The sequence below is a fragment of the Dunckerocampus dactyliophorus genome, chromosome 4, assembly GCF_027744805.1.
Source record: "Dunckerocampus dactyliophorus isolate RoL2022-P2 chromosome 4, RoL_Ddac_1.1, whole genome shotgun sequence".
NCBI lineage: Eukaryota > Metazoa > Chordata > Actinopteri > Syngnathiformes > Syngnathidae > Dunckerocampus > Dunckerocampus dactyliophorus.
This window is the reverse complement of record NC_072822.1, coordinates 6,114,686-6,140,551: the sequence shown is the minus strand read 5'-3', so window position 1 is coordinate 6,140,551 and position 25,866 is coordinate 6,114,686. Positions and strand designations below refer to the sequence as shown.

General features: G+C 39.8%; 2 protein-coding genes across 3 annotated transcripts; both read left to right on the top strand.

Annotated features, from left to right (window-relative positions):
• Positions 1-486: 486 nt before the first annotated feature.
• On the top strand, positions 487-24,121 carry cbwd (COBW domain containing). 2 transcript variants are annotated; one of them, XR_008570066.1, is made up of 18 exons: positions 487-610; positions 1,228-1,347; positions 1,452-1,538; positions 1,985-2,081; positions 2,154-2,245; positions 5,441-5,500; positions 7,747-7,784; positions 8,922-8,968; positions 10,375-10,461; positions 10,544-10,588; positions 11,269-11,325; positions 14,388-14,439; positions 17,597-17,665; positions 17,796-17,861; positions 17,992-18,118; positions 21,395-21,508; positions 23,747-23,861; positions 23,975-24,121. XR_008570066.1 is itself a non-coding variant. In XM_054773647.1 (16 exons), exons 2-16 carry the CDS (start codon positions 1,245-1,247, stop codon positions 21,460-21,462), a joined length of 1,095 nt encoding a protein of 364 aa, XP_054629622.1. In that variant the 5' UTR covers positions 487-610; positions 1,228-1,244; the 3' UTR covers positions 21,463-22,059. The 2 variants fall into 2 exon arrangements, 1 of the variants encoding a protein (XP_054629622.1); XM_054773647.1 differs by lacking the exons at positions 23,747-23,861; positions 23,975-24,121 and having other exon boundaries at positions 21,395-22,059.
• On the top strand, positions 22,211-25,822 carry foxd5 (forkhead box D5). The gene has a single exon (XM_054773648.1). The coding sequence runs from the start codon at positions 23,961-23,963 to the stop codon at positions 24,918-24,920; it is 960 nt and encodes a 319-aa protein (XP_054629623.1). The 5' UTR covers positions 22,211-23,960; the 3' UTR covers positions 24,921-25,822.
• The last annotated feature ends 44 nt before the right edge of the window (positions 25,823-25,866 follow it).

Here is a 25,866-nt window from a genome sequence, read left to right as displayed (position 1 = left end):
CAAAAATGCAAAAATAGAATCAACGTAGAAATGATCAAAATTAGTAACCGTGCATCTATTAACATACATGTCAAAATTAGCATTATCAGTTAGCATGAAAAATAAGGGAAATTCTGAAATTACACAATAATATCCACATGTAAGGGTGTTCCCATTCTTAGCAGTAGACGTAAATAATTATTTTGTTTACTTACTGCCGGTATTCACTTGTACAGTACAACATACACGTTCAGTATTTGCAGCTGATGAAAAAATCAACAGAGATATCTTGCCCTCTTGAGGTTAAAGTGCTCACTACATCCTTTTAAAGTACTGTATTCTCTACGGCGATGGAAAGTGGGAAATCAATGTTTATTTTCCTCTGTATATTGTTAGATATAATTTAACATTTTAAATTAACGTATTTTGACATGTCTTACTTAGTTTTGTCTCTTCTACGAAATATGTTAACTTTTGAAGCAAAGCGCGGAACCTTTATGGCTGCTCAGAGAATCCGTCGGACTGCTAACAGTGTTGCACGATGTCAGAACCCTTAAGAGACAGCTTGCTAACGCTGCCTGTAATTAAAATAGTACACTTTGCTTGATTGTGTGATTCAACCCAGTGGCAGGTAAGCTTTACGATTCATTGTAAATCAGGAGTAAAGTAGTTTTTGTACTGTGTGGCTGGGAATTCATCAGGGACGAAGGAATGAAGCTACCTGTTCAATGAATAAATGTGGACTAACAAACGAGATTTGTTTACAGTCTGAGTTCATTACATTACTTAAACTATATTCAGATCAAACTAGTCATTTAATTGAACAAGTGTAACACTCGAAAACTGAAACTCTGCTACTACCTCGGTTATTTGTGGATGTGTGAAAACAGAACAAAACAAATGTCTTAGTCCGAAAAAAAATTGCGCAAAGATGTGCTGTGGCTAATGCAGATGATCCCTGTTGCTGTTGCAGTTATTTAGTGCATTGCAACCCAAACACTCCCCAAATACTGAGGAGTGTTTCAAAGATTTTCCCTTTGTGTAGCAAAATAAAGCAACCAACATATTAGAAACGCTGGTTAGTAACGTTCCAATTGACGTGGATGCAAACGACTGATAAAATGGAAAACTGACTTTGCAAAGGCAGCCACACACCTCTTGTATTGGCTGTCATTAGACCTAAGGAATAGTCTAATGATTTTATTACTCTGTTTTGATTGTTTGATTGATCATCCTGTCTCTTGCCAGATGATTTAAATGTTGTGATGATGGCTGATGACAATGATTGCCCAGAGTTGGTGCCCATCGATGCCCGGCCTGATGGTCCTGCAGAGCAGATCCCCGTCACTATCATCACTGGTTATCTTGGTGACACACTGCTTGTGTTCTATCCTCCTCAACTCAACCACATGCAAACAACTGTCTCCTTAAAACAGGGTTTGACCCAAAGAAATTCTGTACTGTATTTGTAGGTGCTGGAAAGACCACGCTGCTGAACTACATTTTAACAGAACAACACAATAAACGGATTGCTGTCATACTCAATGAATTTGGAGAAGGTAAGCCACAAGAGCGCATTTAGCATTTTTCCTCAAGAGGGCAGCAAAGTAACAACAGATGTAGACCTCAACAAGTTCATTCATTGGTGGATATTCTCTATTGTCAATAATAAGTATGTTTACAGGTATCACACTATGTTCATACTTTTGAAACCCTGAAAATGGGGGTTCGACACATAAAATGGATGTAATTCCTAAATAATAAATTCAATCTTGGAGTCTACACAGTTTGATTGTTTTGTTTGAGATCCGTTGTTATGTTGTGTTTAAAGATAAAATCTATCGCTGACCAAATTCTTGCCCCTCTGCACATCATATTACATTATATGACCTTATTCAGTCTGCTTCTCATCTCTTTACAAACCAATTCAGCTTTTTCATTCATTTAGTTTGGCAAGTTGACATTTTTGGCACAATTTATAGTGCCTCCCATGCTTCACAAACAGGTAGTGCTCTTGAGAAGTCCCTGGCAGTGAGCCATGCGGGGGAACTTTATGAGGAGTGGCTGGAGCTGAGAAATGGCTGCCTGTGCTGCTCTGTCAAGTAGGTCAATTCGGATGTATCAATCGTTGGTCCTTTTACTATACAAATAACTTTTTTGTGGTTCATTTTCAGGGACAATGGCCTTAAAGCTATTGAGAACCTGATGGAGAAGAAGGGAAAGTTTGACTATATCCTCTTGGAAACCACAGGACTTGCTGATCCAGGTAATAAATACAATGTGGCAATCATAATACCAATCATAGTAAAACCTTCATTAACTGGGCAGGCAATGCGTTAAGTAACCTGTTAACATTGTTAACAATCATACAAGAATCCAAATAAGTTAACCGGTGATAATATTGTAAAACATGAATGCAATGAAACACTTGGTTTTAACTTAAAAGAAAACTGCCTTTTTTTTTTTAAATTTTGCCCATCATCCACAATACTTATGTGAAGCATGAACACATATTTCTTTCCCTTTTCTGTGCACTGTAACGAGAGAAAACGAGTTATTATGAGCCAGCTAACAATGTACGTCATGGGAGGGAGGTACCTATTTTGACAATGAAGCCCTCTTAAAGAAAAAAAAAAAAAAAAAAACAACCTCTAACAACGTTGTATTGTTTTATACACATGCTGTGATCATGCATTGACAAGTACATTGATGATAACATGTAATACTTATGGTATCTTGCCATATTTTGATGATTTTAAATATTACCGAAGCTTCTTTCCTTTCCAAGACCTGTGCTCCAGTCTTCAGGCAAAAAATGCTGACGGCAAACGAGCATCTTATTGAGTCTTTGTAGCGAAATTGAGAGCCAGTAGTATCCACTCTTAGGGCTGTCCTGTTGCAGTGGCTTGAAGCGTTGTGAGTGACGTTGAGGCTAGCGGGTAGTGAGGCGTTGTGTTACTGCACCAGATAAATAGAGTTTTTTGTATTAGCTGCTACAATAACAATATCGCTGTAGCTTGGTTATGTAAATAGAACACTGTTGGTGGGGTTTTTTTCTGTTTACCTCCCATGACGTGCATTCGTGTTTCACATAAGGATTGTGAATGAAAAAGTGAAGTTTTCCTTTAACTCGCTGTGTGGAGGCAATTGTCAAGTCGCGTATCTTGTTTTTTTAACATTCCTACTCACTGCTGTAAAATGTGAAAACAACCAAAATGTTGATAATTTTTTCCAGAATTTAATTTCTTAAATTTGTCAACAAGTGCCAAATGTTCATGGTCACCCTGGATAAAGGTATTGGGACTCTGCTGGATTTCTAACTGCTTTGAATGTGAACCATGTTCTGTTTTTGAAGGTACTGTATGCAGTGGCTTCCTCCAGTTGCCCAGAGGGCGCCAACATTCAAACATACTAATAGCATTATATCCCGCCTCTTCCTGCTTTGAGTACAACGACGTAACGCGCGCATGCATATGCACTAGTTATCTTTGTTGTACCTAGTGATAGCAATTTGGCGAAGTTTAGCTACCAATGTTAGGCTATAGAGTCAATGATAGTTATTGTAAGAACAGCATGAATGTAAATTGTCGCTCGCCTCTCTGAGACTGATCGTGTGTGTGTGTGTGTGTGTGTGTGTGTGTGTGTGTGTGTGTGTGTGTGTGTGTGTGTGTGTGTGTGTGTGTACACTCCACGGACATGTACATGATTATCCACAGCCACGAGTGGCAACCGTTAACACCAATAATTTTATTTGTGGTGAACGGAAATTTACAACAAGTTTTATGCAGTTTAATATGTAACTGTGAAAAATGTAAAATAAATAATAAACATATATTTTGATTTTTAGTTTCAAAAAACGTAAATCTGACCATGTTGCATACAGTCCTTTTAACACCCATTCTTGAGGCCACTCCTTTTGGAATAAGTATAGCAAAAAAAGCCAGAGAGAAAGCGAAAACTTGCAGACTTGCAGGCTGAACCAAGGCCTCGCATCTTAAGCTGATGTCTCGCGTTTACGGCCATTTGAAATCAGAAGTTTTGTGCAGTTTTTCCCCCTGAATTTTGATCAGAATCGGAAATTCCAAAGGCCATTGGACTAAGGGGTTAATTAATGATCAGTTAATTGTTATCTTTTAAATAGTGGTTGTTCTGAACTGCTGTTTCCATGTCAGTGTGTTGTAGTATTGGGCATAATAATGCTGCCTGGAGAAGTAGTCTCTATGGATGTACAGTAGCTCGACTTCACATTGCTGACTCCATGTTGTTCTTCTTTAGACAGCAAGCTACTAGCCTCAGCTCGTTGCAGCCATGTTGTACTCCGGCTTCCCAGCCAGGGTGTTAATTGAAAATAGATCTGTGCTCGATTTCTCTGGTCTGATATGAGCCAGCATCTATCTGCTCCTATTTTTATTTTTCATTATGAATTGATTTAAATTGTCCATAGGTATGAATGTGAGTGTGAATGGCTGTTTGTCTGTATGTGCCCCGCGATTGGTTGGCGACCAGTCTAGGGTTTAACCCGCTTTTCGCCCGAAGTCAGCTGGGATAGGCTCCAGCATACCTGCGACCCGAGTGAGGATAAGCGGCATAGAAAATGGATGGATGGATGGAATTTTATCCTCATTCATGTTGTTATCACAGTGAGTTCAAAGTAGTGCAATACAGTGCATTTTGTACAGCTATAGACTCACTGGCATTCATCTGCTGGTGCTTATTTGTTTAAACATCTGCTAATGTCCCCATCTGCGCTTTGTCTTACTTTGACACCAGCTGAACCCAGAAGCCATCAGCAGTGCTCATGTTTAGAATGAGGACATCAAGATTTGGCCATTTTGGGATGAGCCCTGCACCGACTGGGGCGTGTCTCTAAGTGACAGGTGTCAGCATGGGCTGACGCCGGGGGATGTATTCAGTCCTCTTGATGTGTCATTCGCCCAGACATCCTTGTTATCTCCTGTCATTGGCCCTCCCGCTGCTGCCAATCAGAAAGCCACCTTTTTTTGTTGGGTTAGAGTTAGGGTTAGGGTGAGGCCCGTTCATCCAGGAAAGCGGTTTGGTTGAGTTGCGCAAAACATGCCATTTCATTACGTGTCCATCAAATATTTACAATTCTTTCCTGTTCCCACTTGGGTGTTTGTCAAAAAGTGCTTTATATGAACAAGATGTGGCTGCCACGGTGACATGGGGATCTGTGAGCACCTCATGCGCTGGAAAATAGGAACAAAACAAACGTGGCCGCTGGGGATAAACAATTGAAAGCCTTGGAAATCTGTCTGAGAACAAAACGAGTGAAAGTGCAGGCGTTTGAAAACATTTTCTTCTTTCATCTGACATCTGAGTCCTCCTTCGGATCCATCATTCAGTGCTTTAAAGTGTACAAATCTTTAACATGGTCAAATAAATGGTGGTTAATTTGCTTTTGAAATATAAGGAAATGGCATTTTGTTTGTGTGTCCGACAGGTGCCGTGGCCTCCATGTTCTGGGTTGATGCAGAGCTTGGCAGTGACATCTATCTGGACGGTGAGTTTATTTTGGCCGTGATTGCTTTTGGGCCTGCATGCTGTTCCAGCACTCACATTGAAACATTACTTGGGGTTTTTCTTCCGTTGAAAATAATGAAAATAGAAATAATCTGTTTCAGTATCAAACTGTCACCATCACAAAGATGCCAACCCACCCAATTGTCCCTGTATTAGCGCTATCCAATGTATGTACAGTTTCAGTGTATTTTGTGTGCATGAAGTAGGGATGGGGCTGATCCAATTCAGTGTTGATATGGGGCTCTGATACAGCATAATTTCCGTATTGGAAATTCCTAGGGCTATAACGATTTGTTTTAATAACGTTTTGATTCGTATCACCCAGATCGATGTAGTTGAATCATAGAAATATAAATTGATTCATCGATGTGAATGAATCATTACACCCCTAGACATTTCCGATATCACCTGCAGAGATTTTTCCTGCGCCAGGTCATCCATGAGCTAGGGCTGTGCTTTAATGTTGTCAGCAAACATACTGTAGCTAGAAGAATGTCATCAACCGTAGCCAAAAGAATATCAGCGAATGCAGCTGTCTCCACACGTGCACTGCAGCCGGCTCATATTACAGCTTCATATAAAATGAACAATAATGATAATGTAGTGCCTGTAGCTTATTGATTGATATTGATGGATACTTTATCTCCAAGATTGGATCCAAGATCAAATTGTCCTAATAAACGTTTATTCAAAATAAAACAAACAAAGAACAATAGAGTTGAGAAAAATCCGAAAATAGAATAATAATAAATAAATAAATACGTAACAGATCACTTCGATTTCAATAATGTATCATAAATAATTATATATACTGTAGTAATAATAACACATAATAAATTAACAAGTCCAGTCCTGTGGGTTTTCTTTATTGCTCCCCCTCTGTTGTGTTGATTATGAGTTGCATGACGTGGGGGAGGAATTCTCTGCTCATTTTATCAGTGGAGCAGGACAGTGATCATAATCTGCCACTGAAACGGCTCTTCTTTTGGGAGATGATGCTGGTTGTCCATTACGAAGTGGAGCCTTCTCGGTGTCCTCTGATGTTAAAAGTTCTGCGACATGACGCTGGGAACATGTCAGGCCTGACACCTGGGCGCGTGTTTGCCGCTGCATGTGTGGCGATATTCTTTTGGCATGGTTGCATATTAAAGCAAACAGAGCTCTGGTATCAAAATGTTATCAATATTGGTTATGGTTTAATTTTATTTAAACATACATGCAAGTTACAATGGAATACATCACATAATTCAATTCCCAGTTCCACATGTCCAAAAGGAGTAGGAAGAAGCAAAGCTTATTTAATCCTACCCCCCCATCCGTTCCACATCTTGTGCAGTACATTTTATTCACTTCCTGTATTCCATATGTGATTTTTTTTAATACATAGAATAATGATAAGGTAATGTGACAATATGATGTAATTATTAAGTTTTTTTTCACAATTCATATAATAATCAGTACAGTAAAAAATGGAAACAAGCGTAACAAAACAAGTTCAAGACTCTTCTACCCTGTATTTAGCAAACATGTATTCGCTCATCTTGGTGCTTTGTTTGAGTTCCTTGCTCAAGCTGTTCCATAATTTAATTCCACATACTGAAATGCTGTGGGGTTTTAGCGTTGTTCTCGCATATAAGTGTTTCAAGTTTAGTTTTTCCCCAAGATCATATTTCTCCTCTCTTGTGGAGAAGCATTGGATGATATATTTTTTTAAGACAAAGCTAGCCACTCATCGCATGCCCATCTCCTTTAGAAATCATCACGCAAGTGTATAAAGAGGTTAACCACTTTTAGACATGAAAACACACAATTCTGACTTTTGAGTTTCCACATTGTACAACCTTGTGTGGTGTTCAGCTTTAGAGCTTCCATTGTGTTAAATAAGGCAGTTATGTTATATACTGCAAAATACTGAAATACACCAAAACTGCCGAGGCAACTGTGTACCCAAATGTTTGTTACCTGCAGTGTATGCTTGTTAGTTTGTGTTTTAATTGCATGTTTGTGTGTGCATGCAGTGAATGCTCAGCTGTCCGCTCTGTTGTGACAGGCCAGTCGACCAAAAGTTAAATAGAAAAGCGTCTCTTTCGCTCCCTGTCAACAACAAAACAGACTTGAAATAAAAACACCAAAAGGCTGCGAGCAATTTAGCCAAGAATGTGCACAAGTTGTCAGGAATCCCTTTGACTCCTCGACCACTCACCGCCTTATTGTTTTTCCTCTCAGGCATTGTGACCGTCGTCGACGCCAAATATGGACTGCAGGTATATCATTGAAAGTTGAAGGACATATTTGTTGCCAAATGTTAGCTGCATGCGCCACAATGAAGTGTGCAGCCCTGTTTCTATCTTTTGGGTTCTTTAGCAGGGGGCAATAAAACCACACCGTAAGATAAAATTAATGTATTTCAGATATAATGTGCATAATATTATATGCAAAAGTTACCCAATCCTGCCATTTAACATGTTAGTTATATCACTCGTCACCAAATGATAAGGTCACATAAATCATCACGTAATTTTGAAAGCCTGTCATAGATCAGTCCTGAATGATAAAATGCCCATTTTAACTGAAATACATGGCATTCCCCTCTCTTAAAGAGACAGGCACCTTATTGAACATAAATTTCCCCTCTACATAAAAAAAACAAAGCGTATAATTGCGTGCATTTATAGTTAAATAGTAGGATGTAAAACTGTTTTTCTGCAAAGACAGAATGGCAAATGAGCCTGCCAACATTTTCAAATGCAAAACTTGCAATACGCATGAAGACACATTGTCACTTTTAACCCCGATTTAAGATGTTAAACTTGTGAGATTGTTTTTGTTGTTGTTGTAAATCCATAGCAATAGTCAACACACAATAGTAATCTCACGTGAACACACACATCCTGGCCTCCCGATGGCATTTAGAAAGAACAGGACAAGTGACACCTACATAATGGGCTCTAATGTGAAGGTGTCGAGCCGGCCGAGGTGCGAGGGAGGCGGGGATGCAGGAGAGAAGACCTTCCACTGAAGGAACCACCCTCCCTGCACGTGTTACACAAAGTATCCCATCATCTAAAGTCCTGTAGCCGGGCACAAGACCTTTGTCCCTTTTCCATTCCATTACCGTATTTAATGCATTTTTGTCATCCAGTCAGCTGTGAGGATGTCAGTTTGACACATGGGGTCACCATCCAGAATAACACCCCCCTCTGCTCTGTCTGCCACCACATATTAAACTGTTGTAGAAAAGGCTACATTGCCCCTGGAATCCAAATAGATGAAAAGAAGACAAAGTAACTTGGATAAATGGAGACATTTTCCCGTGTTAACCACTGTTAGCATCGTTAGCAAGAACGCCTTTGCAGGCTTTTTTATTTATTTTTTTTTTATAAATGTCTCCTTTCATGTAGCATATAACGGAGGATAAAGGTGATGGTCTTGTGAATGAAGCAGCAAGGTAGGCTATTTTACATTTCTATACATACTCTAGCATTCAGTGTGCATAACGAGGTGGGGTGCAGACTGCTCACCACCCATCTTGGTTGTCCTTCTGTTTATTTGGGACCTCCAGCAGCTGTGTGGCTGATCAAGTAAAGCCTAGTTGCTCGATGCTTCTTCTGCATTTGTCTTTCTTTGTGTTTGTGTTTTCACCTTTTAAAACCAACCCTTTTTTAACGCACTTCCAAAAAGCAAATCCATATCAGATTCTATGAAGCACACTTAAACTTGTACTTACTGTACCTAGTTATGCTTAAATAACACGTAAGGAAACTTTCTTATATATAGTAAATGCAATTTTTAACAAGCAAGACAAGCAAAGATCAACCATAAAATGTGCCTGTCAAGTTGGACAAAAATCCAGATTTGAACGACTGTTAGGAATGGGCTTGTGCAAGACATCAGCTCACTGAGCATCTGCTGTAAAAGATTTTTTTGTATCCACCCCAAAAGCATACAAGTGATGGCAAAAAGGAAAAAATGTGATGACAACCATAGAACTGTAAATGAAACTTACTGTGCCGACTTATATCATGGTTGCGCAGTATTGTATGCCCGGGTCCACAGCTATAGTAAAAAGATAAGGTAAGGTAAGGTATGCCTTTTATTAGTCGCCAAAGGGAAATTCCAGAAGAAGAAGATTAGAATGAACGCTGGCTGCCTTTAGTTGTTATGTGATGAGGCATACCCACACGTTGTCATCTTTAACCATGTTTGCACTTGTCATCAAACTTAAAGGTGACAACGCAAGTCCCGAAACTAGGAAGTGGCTACTCTGATATGCTATCCTTGAGTCCCGCCCATGCAGGGGCGTTACTCCTTCCTGCTTGGATCAGTATGTAATTATGTGTTAGCATTTAACTGGTCCCAGCTTGTGTCAATCAAGTGTGCGTGTGTGTGTGTGTGTGTGTGTGTGTGTGTGTGTGTGTGTGTGTGTTTTCTAGTTTGCAAGCCTGGCGGTTGGCTTGATAAGGTTGCCAGGCAACCCGTCTGTGTAAAATTCAAGTAAAAAACACTACAATCATTGTTTAAGTCCACAGTACTTCTATTGTATAATTCTAATAAACTCTAAGATTATAAAGACAAGTCAAAAGAAAAGTCACTTAATTAACGCTATCGCTCCACTACCCAGGGCAGTGGGAGGGGGGGTTTGATAAAATTTTTTGATAGCCAAAAGCTGGACAATGTATTTGTTTATGGAGTAGACGCATGACTATGTTACACTTCCTGTCCCAGACTTAGTGTGCACTGTGTGGGAAGTCGATACGCCTCTGTACCGTACTGAATGTTCCATACCGAAAAATCCGATTTACAAATCCATGTACTGTTAGACCCCTAGTGCGTGAGTGTTTTATATCTTTTTAGGCAGATTGCGCTGGCCGACCTGACTATTATCAACAAGACTGATCTGGTGGCGGAAGAGGAGCTCGCTCAAGTCTGTGATGCTGTCAGGTCCGTTCTCCAGGTAGATGTTTGAAATGATCCCGGGAATGACTTTGGATTTAGCCAATAACATTTGTGTTTCACACCTCAGGTCAATAAATGGTGTGGCCAAGCTCCTGGAAACCCAGAGATCAAGGTAATTTCTGCTGTCACGCTCACAGCAGGGCCTTTTTTCCTTTATTGTGAGAATATAAAGCTTCTGTGCAGCCGGGCCTCCCTGCTTTGTTTGTAAAGTGTGGCAGATGAACTCCACGTGCTCGCTCCTGCTCAGATCATCATATCAAAGATGAAGCAGCCAAGGCGTGACATTGCACCAAAGGGACCATCTCACCTCACCTCCCCTTTCTTTGCACACTCATATGATGAAAACATAAACAACATGCTGCACCCTAAGTAAACAGCAGACGTGCAAGGGTGTCCGATTACCCATGAGGCTTTGCTCTCTGACCTGCGGTCTTCTTGCAGACGGGGGTTGCGCATGCATATGTGCATGTGTGTGTGTGTGACAGCTTGTTATTGGACCCAGGTAGCACCTGGCTAACACAAGCAGTATCTATCAAAGGATTGGGTGTGTTTCTCCCCAACCCCCTTCCCTCCCACCGACAGAGTTCAGACACAGGCAAGAAGATGAAAGTGGACACGCAGTGTTGGGGTTAATCAGAAAAACACTCACACAAACATAGAATGGATTGATTTGCATCCCTTTCAGGCAGCTTGTGGCCAAAGCTGGACTCCTTGTTGTTTTGCCCTCCACCGTCAGTGTGTGTAGACTAAACGTAATTGGACAAAGTCAACTAATGTGGTCTTCTTCCACAGGGTGGACCTCTCTGAAGTTCTCGATCTTCATGCCTTTGACAGTAAGGATGGCACAAAGTGAGTTTTACCATAAAGTTAGAATTTAATTTACAAAGAAGATGCTATCGCTTAATGCTTTCGCCTATTAATATGCAGGAGAGCACCGGCCACAACATTAGGTTCACTTATCATAAGGATCAACACAAGAGGTGTATCCAAAATTATTCTTATTTACATGGGAGGGTCATACTATTAGAAATAGCCCTCAGTATGATGCTGTGTGATTCAACACGAGTGCAAATCACAAATACACATTACATTATTAGCAAAAAATTTTTAGTTAACGGACTATACAGGCTTGAAGAAAAAAAAAAACATTTGCAAATAAACTTTGTACGAAGGAATATTTATACTTTGTGTATTTTGATCTACTGTATATAGCATACATTTTGAAAAGTCTGCCTTTTGTAATGACAAAATATATGGACTGCCACTGGCATAAGAGAAAACTACAAAAAAGTAGGAATCCTAATATTAAGGGGAAAAAAAACGTAATATTATGGAAGTAAACTGGTCATTTTAAGAGAATAAAATAGGAATTTGGTAAGAAAATAGAACTATTTGACTAAACTCGTAATGTAATTTTATTTTTAAAAAGTAATTTTAAGAGAAAGAAAAATTGTCATTTAATGAAAAAACACTGAGACTAAACTGACAATTTTGAGATGAACATTTTTTTTCTGAAAATAAAATGGTAATTTTATGAAAAAAAGGTGTAATATTGTTTTTTACCAGAATAAAATCTGAATATGACCAAAAAAAAGCTTAACTTTGTCAGAATAGGTTCCTAATATTACAAGAAAAAACTTAATGAGAATAAAGTTGTAGTATTGCAATAAAATAAATGGTAATTCTTACATGAATAAATATATAGATATAATAAATACATATAATTATATAATATAAATAAATGTAAATTACTAATAGAAACGGGTCAGTATGATGCAATACAGATACACACCACTACAAGCACTATAGTAAACATATTGTAGGTGTACCTAATGGAGTGTCCTGCTAAAATGTGTCACTTGGGGTTCAATGATGTAATTGTACTGGTTGCTAGGTTACAGTGATATTAGTTTTGTGCCTTGATGGCCTTTTGCCGCTCGTCCGTCTGAAGCGTGTACCCAACAGGTTTTGACACCGTTGCTTGCCATGTTTCTCTTTAATTAACAGACTCTTTTATTGAGGCTACCCCCCAGTTACACCCCGGGGTGGTCATCATATTGTGTACCTCCTCTGTCCCCCTGTGGTAGAATGTCATTGTCATGAATAGAGTCAGTGTTCATCCCTTCATGTGAATGAAACGGGCCGCGCCGTTAAAGCTCTCTTACATGCCCTCAGTCAGTGTGTGTGAGGCCAGCTGCAGAGGATTAAAGCTGTGTGTGTCCACCGGCTCCCGAGGAGTCCCCCTTGTCCCAACAGATAGCTCCTTTCCCCTCGCCTTTGAGAGGCGGGGGGGGTTAGCGCAGGCCCCTCCTGCCCCGTCTTCCACAAGAGCCCACGCTGACTGTTTGAAGCAGGGACCCCCTGCCGCTCCGCCTGTGTGGTACTAACTAACAGGGCACAAGGCTCAAACTGCTGGACACAACATTTAGCCTCCTTGTGAGGTCAGCGAGACGCAGAAAGAAGTGGGGGGGGAGGCCTGACGGTGAGAACAATGGGCCGAGTTTGTTTGGTGGCTGCAGTGGGTGTTTTGTAGGGTTTAATTGCCATTTCTAAAGTTTTCACAAGTCCATTGAGGGCTAGTGTCGTTAAGCGCCGATTATACTGTGAGGACATGCAGTAGTCACCACAGATGACACTTTTCTCCCACCAAACAATTATTCCTTAAATATTCACTCCTGATCCTGAGGGGCCATTTACGCTTCACTGTTAATAATCTAAAATGATGTGGTTTTGATGTTTATTTACATGACAGTAGCGTTTCCAAGCTTGAAAACAAGTCTCCAAAAGGGTTATTTGTGGAAAGCCAGGGGTCTCCAAACTCCCAAATCAGAATATTACAAGAATAGTACATTTTGGTAGACAGTGGTTATCGACATAACCAAAACTAGCCCTTCCTTGCGCATTTACTTGTGACTTACGGCAGAGACATAAGGAGAATGGGCGGTAATAAATCATTTTTGTACCTGAACCTTTGTGCACATTTTTATCTTGATTCTTCTTTTGTCATATGATTATTTTAAATTCTTATCTCACAGAGTTGCTGCCTTAATTTCATGTTACAGTATGTCTTGACTACAAAGAATAAAGCTTTTTTGCAATTTGTGCAAGTATTTCTTCTAATGGCGAACAATCTTAAAAAAAAAAAGTGAATTTTGTTAGTTGTGGCAGACTGCAGCATGATACTACCCTGCTTTTATTATCAACCTTGCTTGGCACTGAACAGGAAGTCACTACTGTATGTGTACATTTTAATGTTGTGGAACTAGAGATGAGTTATGTGGATAAAAGCGGTTGACCACGGTGGACTGGGACTCGATGAGTCGGTTGACATGTTGACATTGACAGGACCGACTTAAGCAGGTTCCAATGTAGTATAAGATGGAAGCTGTAAATGAGGAAAAACATGCAATTTATAAAGTTGAAAAAGTGTTAGCGTCTATAAGATACAGTGTAGTTGTATAGTACACTCTTCATAATATAGGATGGTATCATTTTGGTTGTTTATTTACATGACAGAAGGAATTTGGAGCCTGAAAACTGTGTTGAGGGCTGCATACAGAAAAATTGAGGATGTGGGGGGCTCTTTTTTTTTTCCCCCTAAATGCGCATGTTAGTTCGGATAGGGAGAAGAAATCCATGAATAGGCAGGGGCGTGAGTGCTGAACGGCAAATATATTATATATCGCTCTAACAGTCCGTGTGCATTGGAGCCAAGATCACACAGGTGGAGCAGTGGTGGTGTGGGGTGGGAGGGATTGCTGTGTTTGGCAGTTGACACCTGCTTTGTAATGCTCATTACCACCACCTACAGGACTGGAGTGGAACAGCAGCGGAAATCGACAGCGCGTACAAATACATCATGCTTGTCTCCCCCTTGTTTGAGAAGAAATCATATTTTCTCCTCTTGACAGTTTATCCGAGAAGCTGCAGATTTTCAAACCGACAAGACCTCATCTTGACAAGGTACCGTTTGCAACCACACCCCAATCACTTTTTTTTGTTTATTTAAAACTCCCTTCCTTTGTGTTTGATTTGCTAATTTATTTCAACACATCATTTCCTCCAACATGAAGGGAATGCGTCCTCCTCAGGGCTGAAAGAGAATACTTGTATATAGTGCATATATACAGTATGGCCTTGCATGCCCTCAGGCTGTGACACTGCAGTGAAAACTCCCTCCTTGCTTTTTTTTTGGGGGGGGGGGGGGGTGTCGAGATCAACCTGGAGATTTTTGATGTTTTTTGTAATAGCCTATAAATCGACTCATGCACTAAAAGACGTCTATACTGTCCATTGTTGAAATTATGCTTTATCTTTTTATGCATGCAAATGTTCAGCATGTAGTCAGTCATTTCCTTTCCAAATATATTGTTGAGGAATTTTTCTAATTATAAATCCAATGTTTTCTTTACAAAATGACTCATGAGCTCATTTTGCTTTGAGTTATTTAATGGCCATTAAGTTTTACCACAGGATGGATGTAGATGAGACGTGTGTGTGTGGGTGTGTGGGTGTGTGTGTGTGTGTGTGTGTGTGTGTGTAAATAATGCCATTGTTGTCTGTTTTTTCCACGTTCCCTTTTCCCGCCTTGGATCTCAGTCAGCCCCTCCCCACCCTTAGGTAACCCCACCACCACCACAGACAGGACCACCCCTTTTCTCCCTGTTGCTCTTTTCATGTAAATGAGAAGGCTGTTTTTCTGTTGTTATACCAAATGACAAGGAAGTGTGTAACCTTAACACTTCAACACAAAACCACCAAATATCTGCAAAGTGCCCCTTTAATGCCACAAGGAAGTTAAGAGAGGAGGGTGAGAAGCAAAGGGGGGTTTGGCAGATGAAGCGAGGGGCCCAATGGAGTTGTGGTTTTCGACAAGTCATCAACCGGCGTGTCTTTTGTTTAACGGTCATAATGGCTTTTTTCCCCCCTCTGCTCTACCTGAATTGGAAGTTTCATGTGTTTTATTTTGAAATCTATTTCAAATGTACTGCCCAACCACTTGCTCAAAAAAATACTACTCCTACAATGAAGTCCTCTTAATGCAAGACAGAGCTTGTCATTTGGGGGGTTAATTCTGAATATTATGAGACAAAAACCTTGTAACTTTACAAGACTGAAGTGAGAAAAAACAGAACATCGGTCACAACATTGAACGAAAAAAATATATAATTTTGCAGAAATGAATTTGTAATATTCCACGCATGTTGCAACTTTACGTACAAGAATATAATATAATTGTAATTTACAAGAAAACATTCATTTTGCAAGAATAAAGTTGTAATGTTATGAGGGGGAAAACAAGTGTGAATATTAGAAGAAAAACATGTCGTTTTAAGTAGGGATGCTACGATAGAGGGGCCACTGATTTCCGTAAAAAAATCACGTGCCGATAAATGCTTTGCAACGCCGATCGCTTTGCAGCCAGCAGCGATCCTTCCATGTCTTGCCCTGACTTAAGACCTTGTGTAGTGTTGTCCTCCCACTTTCCCTCAAAACAAAAGCAGTCATGTCTGCCGTGTGGAACCTAACTGCCAACACATGCCACAAAAACGATGTACCACTTTAATACGGCATTTAAAGAACAACACTTGACTGAGTATGGTGAGTTTTGGAGGCTCACGGCAGCTCACGTCAAATGACGGCTAACGCAGCCACTCACCCGTGTGTGCGTGACAGTCAGACGGCTAAGCCAATAACCCGAGAAATAATTGAATTCATTGGACGAGAGCAGCCTTTCTCAGCGGTGGACGTCACACTTAAAGGAGGGGTTTCATCCTCTGGAAGTTTCAGGAATTTGTTTGTAAGTAAAATATGTTTTTATTTGAATTAAGGTGATTTTTATGGTTGTTTTTTTCACATCAAAGAGCCAGTAGTGGGGATACAGCCAGGAATTCTGAGTCCCATGAGAAAAAAAAAAAATCACGTCCCCCCCCCCAAATTAATTACAACTTTTATTAAAAATTATGTATTTTTTGGGCCCCCTGGCAGTCAAGGGACATTGGAATTGCCCTGACATTTCCCCGTTATACAGCACCCATGGCCAATAGCAGTCATTATAAATACATTTAAATATGTATAATTAATCTTTGTGATTGGTATCGGCCGATTTCAGTCCAGGATAATTGGTATCGGAATCGGCAACATAAAACCCTGATCGGCGCATCCCTACTTTGAAGTCATAATGTGGAAAATGTGGTAATTAAATAATAGAGTTGTTAAATTACAGGGAACTTTTAACTTTGAGGGAATAAAATGAAAAAAAAAGTAAATTGTAGCTGTAATATTGCAACAGACTGTAGAAATATACAGTCATGGAAAAAATGATTAGACCACCCATGTTTCTTCAGTTTATTGATTCATTTTAACACCTGATACAACTAAAGGTACCTTTGTTTGGACAAATATAATGATGATACCAGTTGAATTTAAGAGCTGATGTCTAGCAACGTCCATTGTTTTCTTGATGATAACCATAGCTATACACGTTCTTGTGTAAATAGCTATAGCGTTGTACTGCCAAAAAATGTAACTATTATGAGCTATTTTTTTTGTCATTGTAATATTTATCCAAACAAAAGGTACCTTTAGTTGTATCTCGCATTAAAATGAACAAGAAACTGAAGAAACAAGGGTGGTTTAATCATGTTTTTGCACATAATATTATGAGCAAAAAATGTTTGTCTTTACCAAAATAAAGTTGTAACATTAAAATAAACTTGCGAAGACTCAAGGGGAAAAAGAGCCATTTTGTGAAAATAAAGATATTACCGTATTATTATTTTTTTTTTTTACTTTACGAGAATAATGTTGTCATATCATTTAAAAAGAATTCATTTAGCAAGATTAAAGAAAAAATGCTAAAGTTACAAGAATAGATGAGAGAAGTGGAAGAAAAAAAAATTGTGTGAATACTGTATAGTCATTATAGTCTAAGAAACAGCTGTCAGTATGATGCAAGGCGGTTGTACACCACTACAAACCACAACCACAATAATAAACTGAGCAGTATTCATTTTGCAGAGGCAGAATTTTCAAACTAGCTTTTGTATTGGATCTCATTATGTGTACCTAATGTTGAGATCGGTATTTTGTTGTAAAATGAATTCTCTTTTATTGTCAGAGTATTTTAACAGTGACGTTTGAAGTGGTTGGAAGTCTTTCGGAGGATGCCCTAAATGTTTTCATTCAGGTACAAACACACGTTCTGATCCTCTACTTTGCATCCCCGCTCCCACTCCCCAATTATCTGCCTTACAATACATCCCTTTGAGAAGTAAAGCCTCTTTTTTTTTTTTTTTTTTCCTCCACACATTTTGTAGGATCTCCTTTGGGAAAAGACGCTGAAAAACAAAGAGGGGCAACCCATGACAGTCATCCGCTTAAAGGTACAGTAAAGCACAATGGTGGCCTCGGTGGCTGCAGCCATCAATAACCCCGCCGCCTTACTATCTGCATTCAGCTCTTTCAGCGCCGGGTTAATTTGTTACTGGCAACATGTGACGTGCGTGTTTTCAGGGAATAGTGTCGCTGGCGGCTAAAGCCCACCAAGTCATGCTGCAGGGGGTCCACGAGCTGTACGAGCTCAATGAGACTCTCCAGCTGTGGGAGGAGCACCCACGGATCAGCCGACTGGTCTTTATAGGTAAACCAAACACACTCTTCTTTTCACGCATGTTGTCTTTATTCACTTGCATTAAAAGTCACGCTGGCAGTGTGCTAATGTTCACTTAATGCAGCTAATGTGTAACATGTTCACTGGAGCACCACACACCGCTTCTTAGGCAAACATCTTAATACAAATAAATGCTGTTCTGTATTTATTTACAGTATTTATTCTTATTCTATTTTCTTATCGCTCCTATCTTACTTTGTTTTTGTATTTAAGTGTTTAGGTTTAATGTGACATATTTGCAGAGCTGCTGGAAAAGTGAATTTGTCTTGGAGATGAATAAAGTATCTGTTTGTCTGTCACTGCACAGTAGGTCAGGACCTTTTTTATTTAGCATTTTGCAATGAATATGACCACGGTCGTGAACACAGCTGGAATGAACATAAATATGTACTGTCAACTCATGACAACAACACTTTCTTTTTCTGTAAAGTTCCAAATGATTCTGCAAATGATATTTTTCTCTGATTTGGCTAAATAATCAATATAAATTACAGTCATCATTTTCAAGCTAGCAACCTTTAGAGTGCGATTTTCAATGTTATTGAACAAACCTCCCTATGATAACAGTATTTGTTTTCAAAAGTAAAAACTTAAAATGCTCTGTTACACATTATGAACAGCAGAGTTTCAAAGCATTTCGCTGGTTGTTAATAACCGAAAATGGTCATTTGTTGAATTAGTAGCATAAAGAGGTCATATTTTAACAGGCCAAGTTACATGTTGACATCAGATCCCTTCTTTGATAAAACCTCCACAACTCCTACATTGAACTTGTGAGTTTTTGGAGCATTTCTGCTTGAATTTTTGTTTTTGCTCCCACAGTTGCTGTTTTGTTGGGATCTGCCTCCCACGCTCATAGATTTTTTTGCTTGACAATGCTCCATAGGTTCTCAGTTAGGTTGTGTCAGAAACTGGGGGCCAAACCATGAGTTTCTCTCCTTTTAGGCCTATAACAGCCAATGAGAGGTAGGTATTTTTTGCATCATGCTATGGTGCATTGTCATGCATGAAAGTTATTTTGCTACAGAAAGTACAGTTCTTCATATTGTACCATGGATGGAAGGGGTCAGTCAGAAACTCTACATACTTTGCTGAGGTCATTTTCACACCTTCAGTGACCATAAAGGGCCTCTCCCAATGATTCTGATAAAAAAAAAACATGACTCAGCCACCTCTTTACTGACATCGCAGCCTTGTTGAGATATGCTGGCCATACTCTACACCATCCATCCGTACCGCCCAAGGTTTTGCGGCCCTCATCAGTAAACAGGATTTTTTGAAAATTAATCTTCACGTATTTGTTGGAACACTGCAACCGTTTCGGCTTGTGAGTATTGGTCAGGGGTGGCCAACTAGTAGGTTTATGCATAACTGCAAGCCTCTGGAGGATCATACACCTTGAGGTTCATGGGACTTCAGAGGCACCAGCAGCTTCAAATACCTGTTGGCTGCTTTGTAATGTTTTTTTTTTAGCAGGTGCTCTCTTGGTTCAATGAATTTGTCTGGCAGAAACCTTTCTCATTATTTATCAGCACAATCCCGGTTGTCACCTGAATCAGCCACAAATTTCTTCACCGTATGAAGGTTTTTGTGAATTATTAAATGTTCTCATGCCTTGTCCAAGGCATCGTGATATTTGACGCTTTTTTGTCAGCGGAGATCCTTTTTCTTTCCCATATTGCTTGAAATCTGTGGCATGCTTAATAACGTGGAACATCATTTTTAAGTAGTTTTCTTTTAAGTGGGCTGACCTGGCAAACTAATTATGACAGCTGTCCGAGAATGATATCAGTAATCCAAAGAGCCCCAAGACACACCATCCATGAATTTCATTGAAAAAGAAAAAAATGTATGTTTATGATACTAAAATCCTATTTGCATAATAATTTGGAACACAGTGTATATAAAAACTGCAAAATGTCACCTTTTAAGCAGGATTTATTTCAGGAATACCAATTTTAAAGTCTTTACGTACATAAATAAATATTGTAATCACATTTTAACCATCATTTTAAAGCAAACAATCCCAAGAAATGCCACACAAACACATTAACGAACCAGATAAAAATACAATTCCATCCATCTATTTTCTATGCCGCTTGTCCTAATTAGGGTCGCAGGGGTATGCTGGAGCCTATCCCAGCTGACTTTGGGCGAGAGGTGGGGTACACCCTAGACTGGTCGCCAGTCAATCGCAGACAATTCTACCATATTATTAATGAAGTCTTCTTTGACTGTTTAATTGATTGTAAAAACAAACTGTGTGGAAGTGATTAACCGAGTCTTTGAGCAAGAGGCAAAATTGAGTGCAGTACTTGGCAGCGACCAGCAGAGGTGCTGTTGATTCAGCATCAACCAGGCTATGTTCACTCTGCAGGGTATGATGCCCAATTCAGATTTGTTCTTTTTTTGTTAAAATCACAATTTTTATGTGGCCGACGTCACGACATCACACGCATTTCCGTGTGTTTACGGAAGTAAAGATTGCTGCGGTGTGTCCTCCTTAACGCGTTGGTGGCAATTTCAAGGATTTTGCGCAACGGTAGTCAATATTTTCTTAATGAAATAATTCAGCGTAGGCGATTAAGAAGAAAGAGGGCAAAAATTTTGGCTACAGCAGTTTTGCCGTGAGCCGCTTCACTGACACTGCGTACATTGGTGAGTACATTTTTTTTTTTTGTCCAAGTCTACAGTCACGCCTTTCGTTGACATGTAGGTCGGACATATGCGCCCTGACCGTTCAGATTGCAGTAGATGGGATACATGTTGGATATATATATATATATATATATATATATATATATATATATATATATATATATATATATATATATATATATATATATATACATACATACGGACGAGGCCTGAGTCATATATGCTATTTTGAAACGCAGACATTCAAAACAGGTGTCATGGTAATCTATAAATCGTAAGAATCATAGGTCCAGTTTCCCATGGGAGGGGATCATTTCCCTCAGGCGTCATGCCACCATGCTGGCACTTGCGTTGCCAGCTATTTACACATTAATGGCTGCTTGCATCATTGTCAATGGATATGTGAATCTATACCGCTGTATACACTGACTACCCTAAATTCTATCCACGTTTCATTCATATTGTATTCTTTGTTGACACACTATACTGTTATAAAATTGTTGCTGAAATGTGAAGGGTGTACTCACTCTTGGGTGACCTTTTACCATCCTTTAATACAATTGTTTTGTCTCTGCCGTGTCCCTACAGGAAAGAACCTGGACAAAGATATTCTGGAACAACAGTTCATCTCCACTGTGGTACAAATAGATGAATAATCAGATGAGGGCACGCTCAAAACAGAGGAGCAGCGCAGCTCTTCGGGTTTGGTTTCTGTTATTAACTGACGATAATGAAGCACACTAGTGGTTAGCTAATGTTAACAGGATGTCCAGAATAAGAAAACTGTGTTTTTCATTTATGAAGACTGCTTCTATAAACACCGATACTACTACTACTAATAATAATAATACTAATAATGTACTGTGTTACAAGCGCCTAAGAAAATTCAAATGAAGTAGATTTGCATCATTGCTGTCCAATGAACAACGTACAGTATCTTCACATGTGTTTTTTCCCCCTTTTAACTGAAACATGAAGAAAAAATGTTTGCTGTTTTTAATTTTAAAAAACTCCAAAAGATGGCTATAATTGGATTTCATTGAGGGGGGAAAAAAAGCTTTTTGGTTTTCATGGTTCGGATAAAACAGGAAAAAATATACAATTTGGCGTTACTCGCTTTTCGTGGGACACGGATGTGTTGCTTGCTTTAGAACTCATGTCATTTTTTAACTTTTACTAATTTATGTGGTCGTTTTTGTCACAAATTTTAATATGAAGTCAAACTTCCCACTTCATTAAACTTTGCAAATTAACAGTCAAATTGATGATGATACTTGTTTTGTGTTGTAGTAAATTCTAGTTAACACGATGAGCCGCTTTGCAAAGTGCACGTGTAAACTTCCGTAAATTAAGAACACGATGAGGGGATAAATGATTAACGAGTATGTGTGAGGAGCTGCTGTACTCAACCTCGGATTAAGTCTGTGCACGATTGTACATCATATTTTCTGCCATTTAAATCTTTACACACACACACACACACAAAGAGTCGTGGGTCAGGTGAGGAAATGGGTGGAGTTTTCTCAGCTCCTCTCATTTGCAATGGAGATTTTTTTGTTTGCACATATCCGCTCTCGGCCTGACTTTTCTTTGAGGATGGTTCTGCTTTATTCAAGCTGGGTCGTAAATCCGAGCCGGACCCACGCAGTAGCGCCGAGCAGCACAGTGCAGCTGGGCCGTTTCCTACCCGATTCTGATGCTGATTGGCCTCGTTAAGAACGCCTTTGGCTCTTTTCTGCGCTGCCTGCGGGAAGTCCTACCACGGCCATTTTCATGGTCACGCCCCCCTGCGGCCATCCAGAGGTGGCAAACTAAACGAAACCGCGGGGGGTGCGAAGATGGAAACACTTGCTTATCACGAGTTAGGCGTGGTGTTACATTTCTTCCGCGGCAATTCCCACCCCCCGCGATTGTGCTGCTTATGTTTTGAAAAGTTTAAAATCCAAATGTTAAAAGTGCATGTGGCCACACACTCATGTATAGCTCCATGCAGCATTATTTACTTGACAGGAGTGCAACACCAAGTGCAATTACATTTTTTTGCTGAGACAAATAGTGTTTACATATTAAACGTTACATTATGTATTTGTATAGAATATTTTCTGTAGTATATTTAAATGTTACACAGTGCAGAATTGATTTTATTACGCATAAGTCTTCGTATATGAATACTATAACAATGATAATATTAAAACAAGTTTTCTTATAAGAATGATTTCTAAATCCATATAAATGTGAGCTTAAAATAGGGAATCATTAACCTAGAACATTAAATATAGTGTTTATTTTGTGTGTCTGTAAAGTGGAATTGTGGCTAATACACATATGGCAGTATTAAAAGTTTTGTTACATATTTATTTTATTAAACATTTGACGACATATTTAAATACACATTTTTCTGTATGCATTATAAATCACTGTATAGCCAACTACTACTCATGAAAGATAACATAATAAAGCATTAAGACAGACGCATTAACATAAATATACTGTAGGGTTCACTAAAGCTAATTTACATTTTGCACGTACAGATGTTTTAAATATTTCAAGTTTCATTCTGTTTTTTTAAATCATATTTTGGAAATTATATATATTTAAATAAGCTTGGAGCAAAAGTGATACCGTGCACAGCCAATATATTTTTTTCTTAAAAATGACTTTACGTTGTTGCCAGAACACTAGTAACAATGCTAATAATAAGCCATCTGCTATAATGAACAAGTTTCAATTCAAATAAGCCGAAGTAAGTTTAATGTTAAGGAAAAGGAAGCATTTAAACATGACATATATGAAATATAATGTGGCATATTTAAAGGCCATGCTCATGATCAATACAAGTTCAAATGTATAACTTAACTCTCAATGCTTTGGCCCCCATGCATACAAATGTACATATTAACTAACTTGCATGCATAGTTTGACTGCTTTGGCCCCCCGTAGTGAGGGCCCCTTCTGATAGGTCCAGAAGGTCCCCGGGGGGAGTTCATCCTGCTGGGCAAAAGCCTCCCAGCGTATAAAGCTTCTCCCCTCTGGTCACTTCCATCTCGACAATAAGGTATAAGCCAACAAGGAGGGCAACCACATGCACTTTTACGCACCGTCAATGCCTGCGCTATTTTGTAGCTTTTAAGCCTTTTTAAAAAACAGCGTAACCATGACACTCTCCAGTGAATACGAAGCGTCCCCAACGTCTCTGGAGGAGATCGACATTGTGGGTGAGGACGAACCGAGCACAACCCGCTACCCCAGCGATGATGTAAGCTCCGGGGCCGAGTTCGACTCCTCCGGGGCGGACTCGTCCGCGGAGAGCGAGAGCAGCTTCTGCGCGGACGCACCGACCTCCTCATCCTCGTCATCCTCGTCAGTGAAGGCTCAGAGCAGCCTGGTGAAGCCACCGTACTCCTACATCGCCCTCATCACCATGGCCATCCTGCAGAGCCCCATGAAGAAGCTCACCCTCAGCGGCATCTGCGACTTTATCAGCAACAAGTTCCACTACTACCGGGACAAGTTCCCGGCTTGGCAGAACTCCATCCGGCACAATCTGTCCCTCAACGACTGCTTCATCAAGATCCCCAGGGAGCCCGGGAACCCGGGGAAGGGCAACTACTGGTCCCTGGATCCGGCTTCAGAGGACATGTTCGACAATGGCAGCTTCCTCAGACGCAGGAAGAGGTTCAAGAGGAACCAAGCAGCGTTCGGGAAAGACGGACTCGTGTTTTACTCTAACTACTGCCGACCTTACGGGCAGCCGTACCCGGTGCCCTTGCAGGTCGTGCCCCTGCAGGATGGCGTCATGATGCCACCGAGGTCGTATCACTTTGTTTCACAAAGCAGCGGGAAGTGCAGTGGACCCAAAGACTTGCGAACCCAGCTGAGCACGACAGAAGCAGCTCGTCGTGCTGCACAAGCGAAATGCTCCTTCAGCATAGACTCCATTATGAGCAAACCAGCTCCCTCTAGTGGTGGACACCAGAACACCATACCTTACCCCCATTTCATGTCCAACCCTGCAGCCTGCTTGGTTCCTTCACTCCTGCAGAACCCCAGAACTGCATTTGGACCTCCCATGTTGAGCAGTGAACACCTCAGACTTTCATACCCACATTGCTGAGAGGCGCTGTTTTCATTGTGTCGCTAAGAAGACACAATTTTGGCTCATTTCTTAAAGAAATACAAGGACTGCATGATATTTGTGTGCATTGGCATGGTAACAAGTGTGAAAGGAAGCAATGTAAATAAGATTTAATGGTAATATATGAGTGCAATTGGCTCAATGTTGCAACAGGCTTCATGGTGAATGTTTTTTAAAAAATAAATAAATATTGTTAAAGAAAATACACACGTGATGTTGTCTAGGGATTTGTTTAGATCCAGGCTATTCCTAAAAACACCAGAGCACTCTTGTTTTATAAAAGATTTTTGACTTGTGTTTGTTTTTTGTTTTTGTTTTTTGCAGTATCGATCCTTAAAAACAGCAGCGTGATCCTGTCTTATTGTTTGACAAGCTTTTTTACAGTATGATCTTAAAACCATCAATTGTTTTGTCATATAAAAGGATCTTTGACTAGTGTTTGTAGTAGGTCCTGAAAAACAGAAGAAGCGCTCCTGCGACATAGAGGATCTTTGGTGTTTTTGTAGTAGGTTCTTAAAAACAGCAGAGCAGTGTTGTCAGTATAGAGGATCTTTGATTACTTTCTACAGTAGGTCCTTAAAAACAGCACAGTCATGTAGAGGATCTTTGACTCACGTAAACGTATTGCTTGTGTTGTAATTCATGATGACTTTATTTATTACTATATGTTTGAACATCAGTTTTTGCTGCTGAATAATGTGTAAAACATTTAGATAAATGTAGGTCTATAGGTACTTTATAGTGCATTTAATAACCTCAAATTCAAGTCAAAATGGACACCCCACACCTCACTTTATAAGGCTGTATAACCACGTGACTTGTCCAAGCCAATTAGCAAAGAAAGGTGATCAAGTTTTAATAAAATGTAATGAAAAAAATAACATTTGCGGAGTGTTATTATGAAGAGACTAGAAAAATCGTGTAA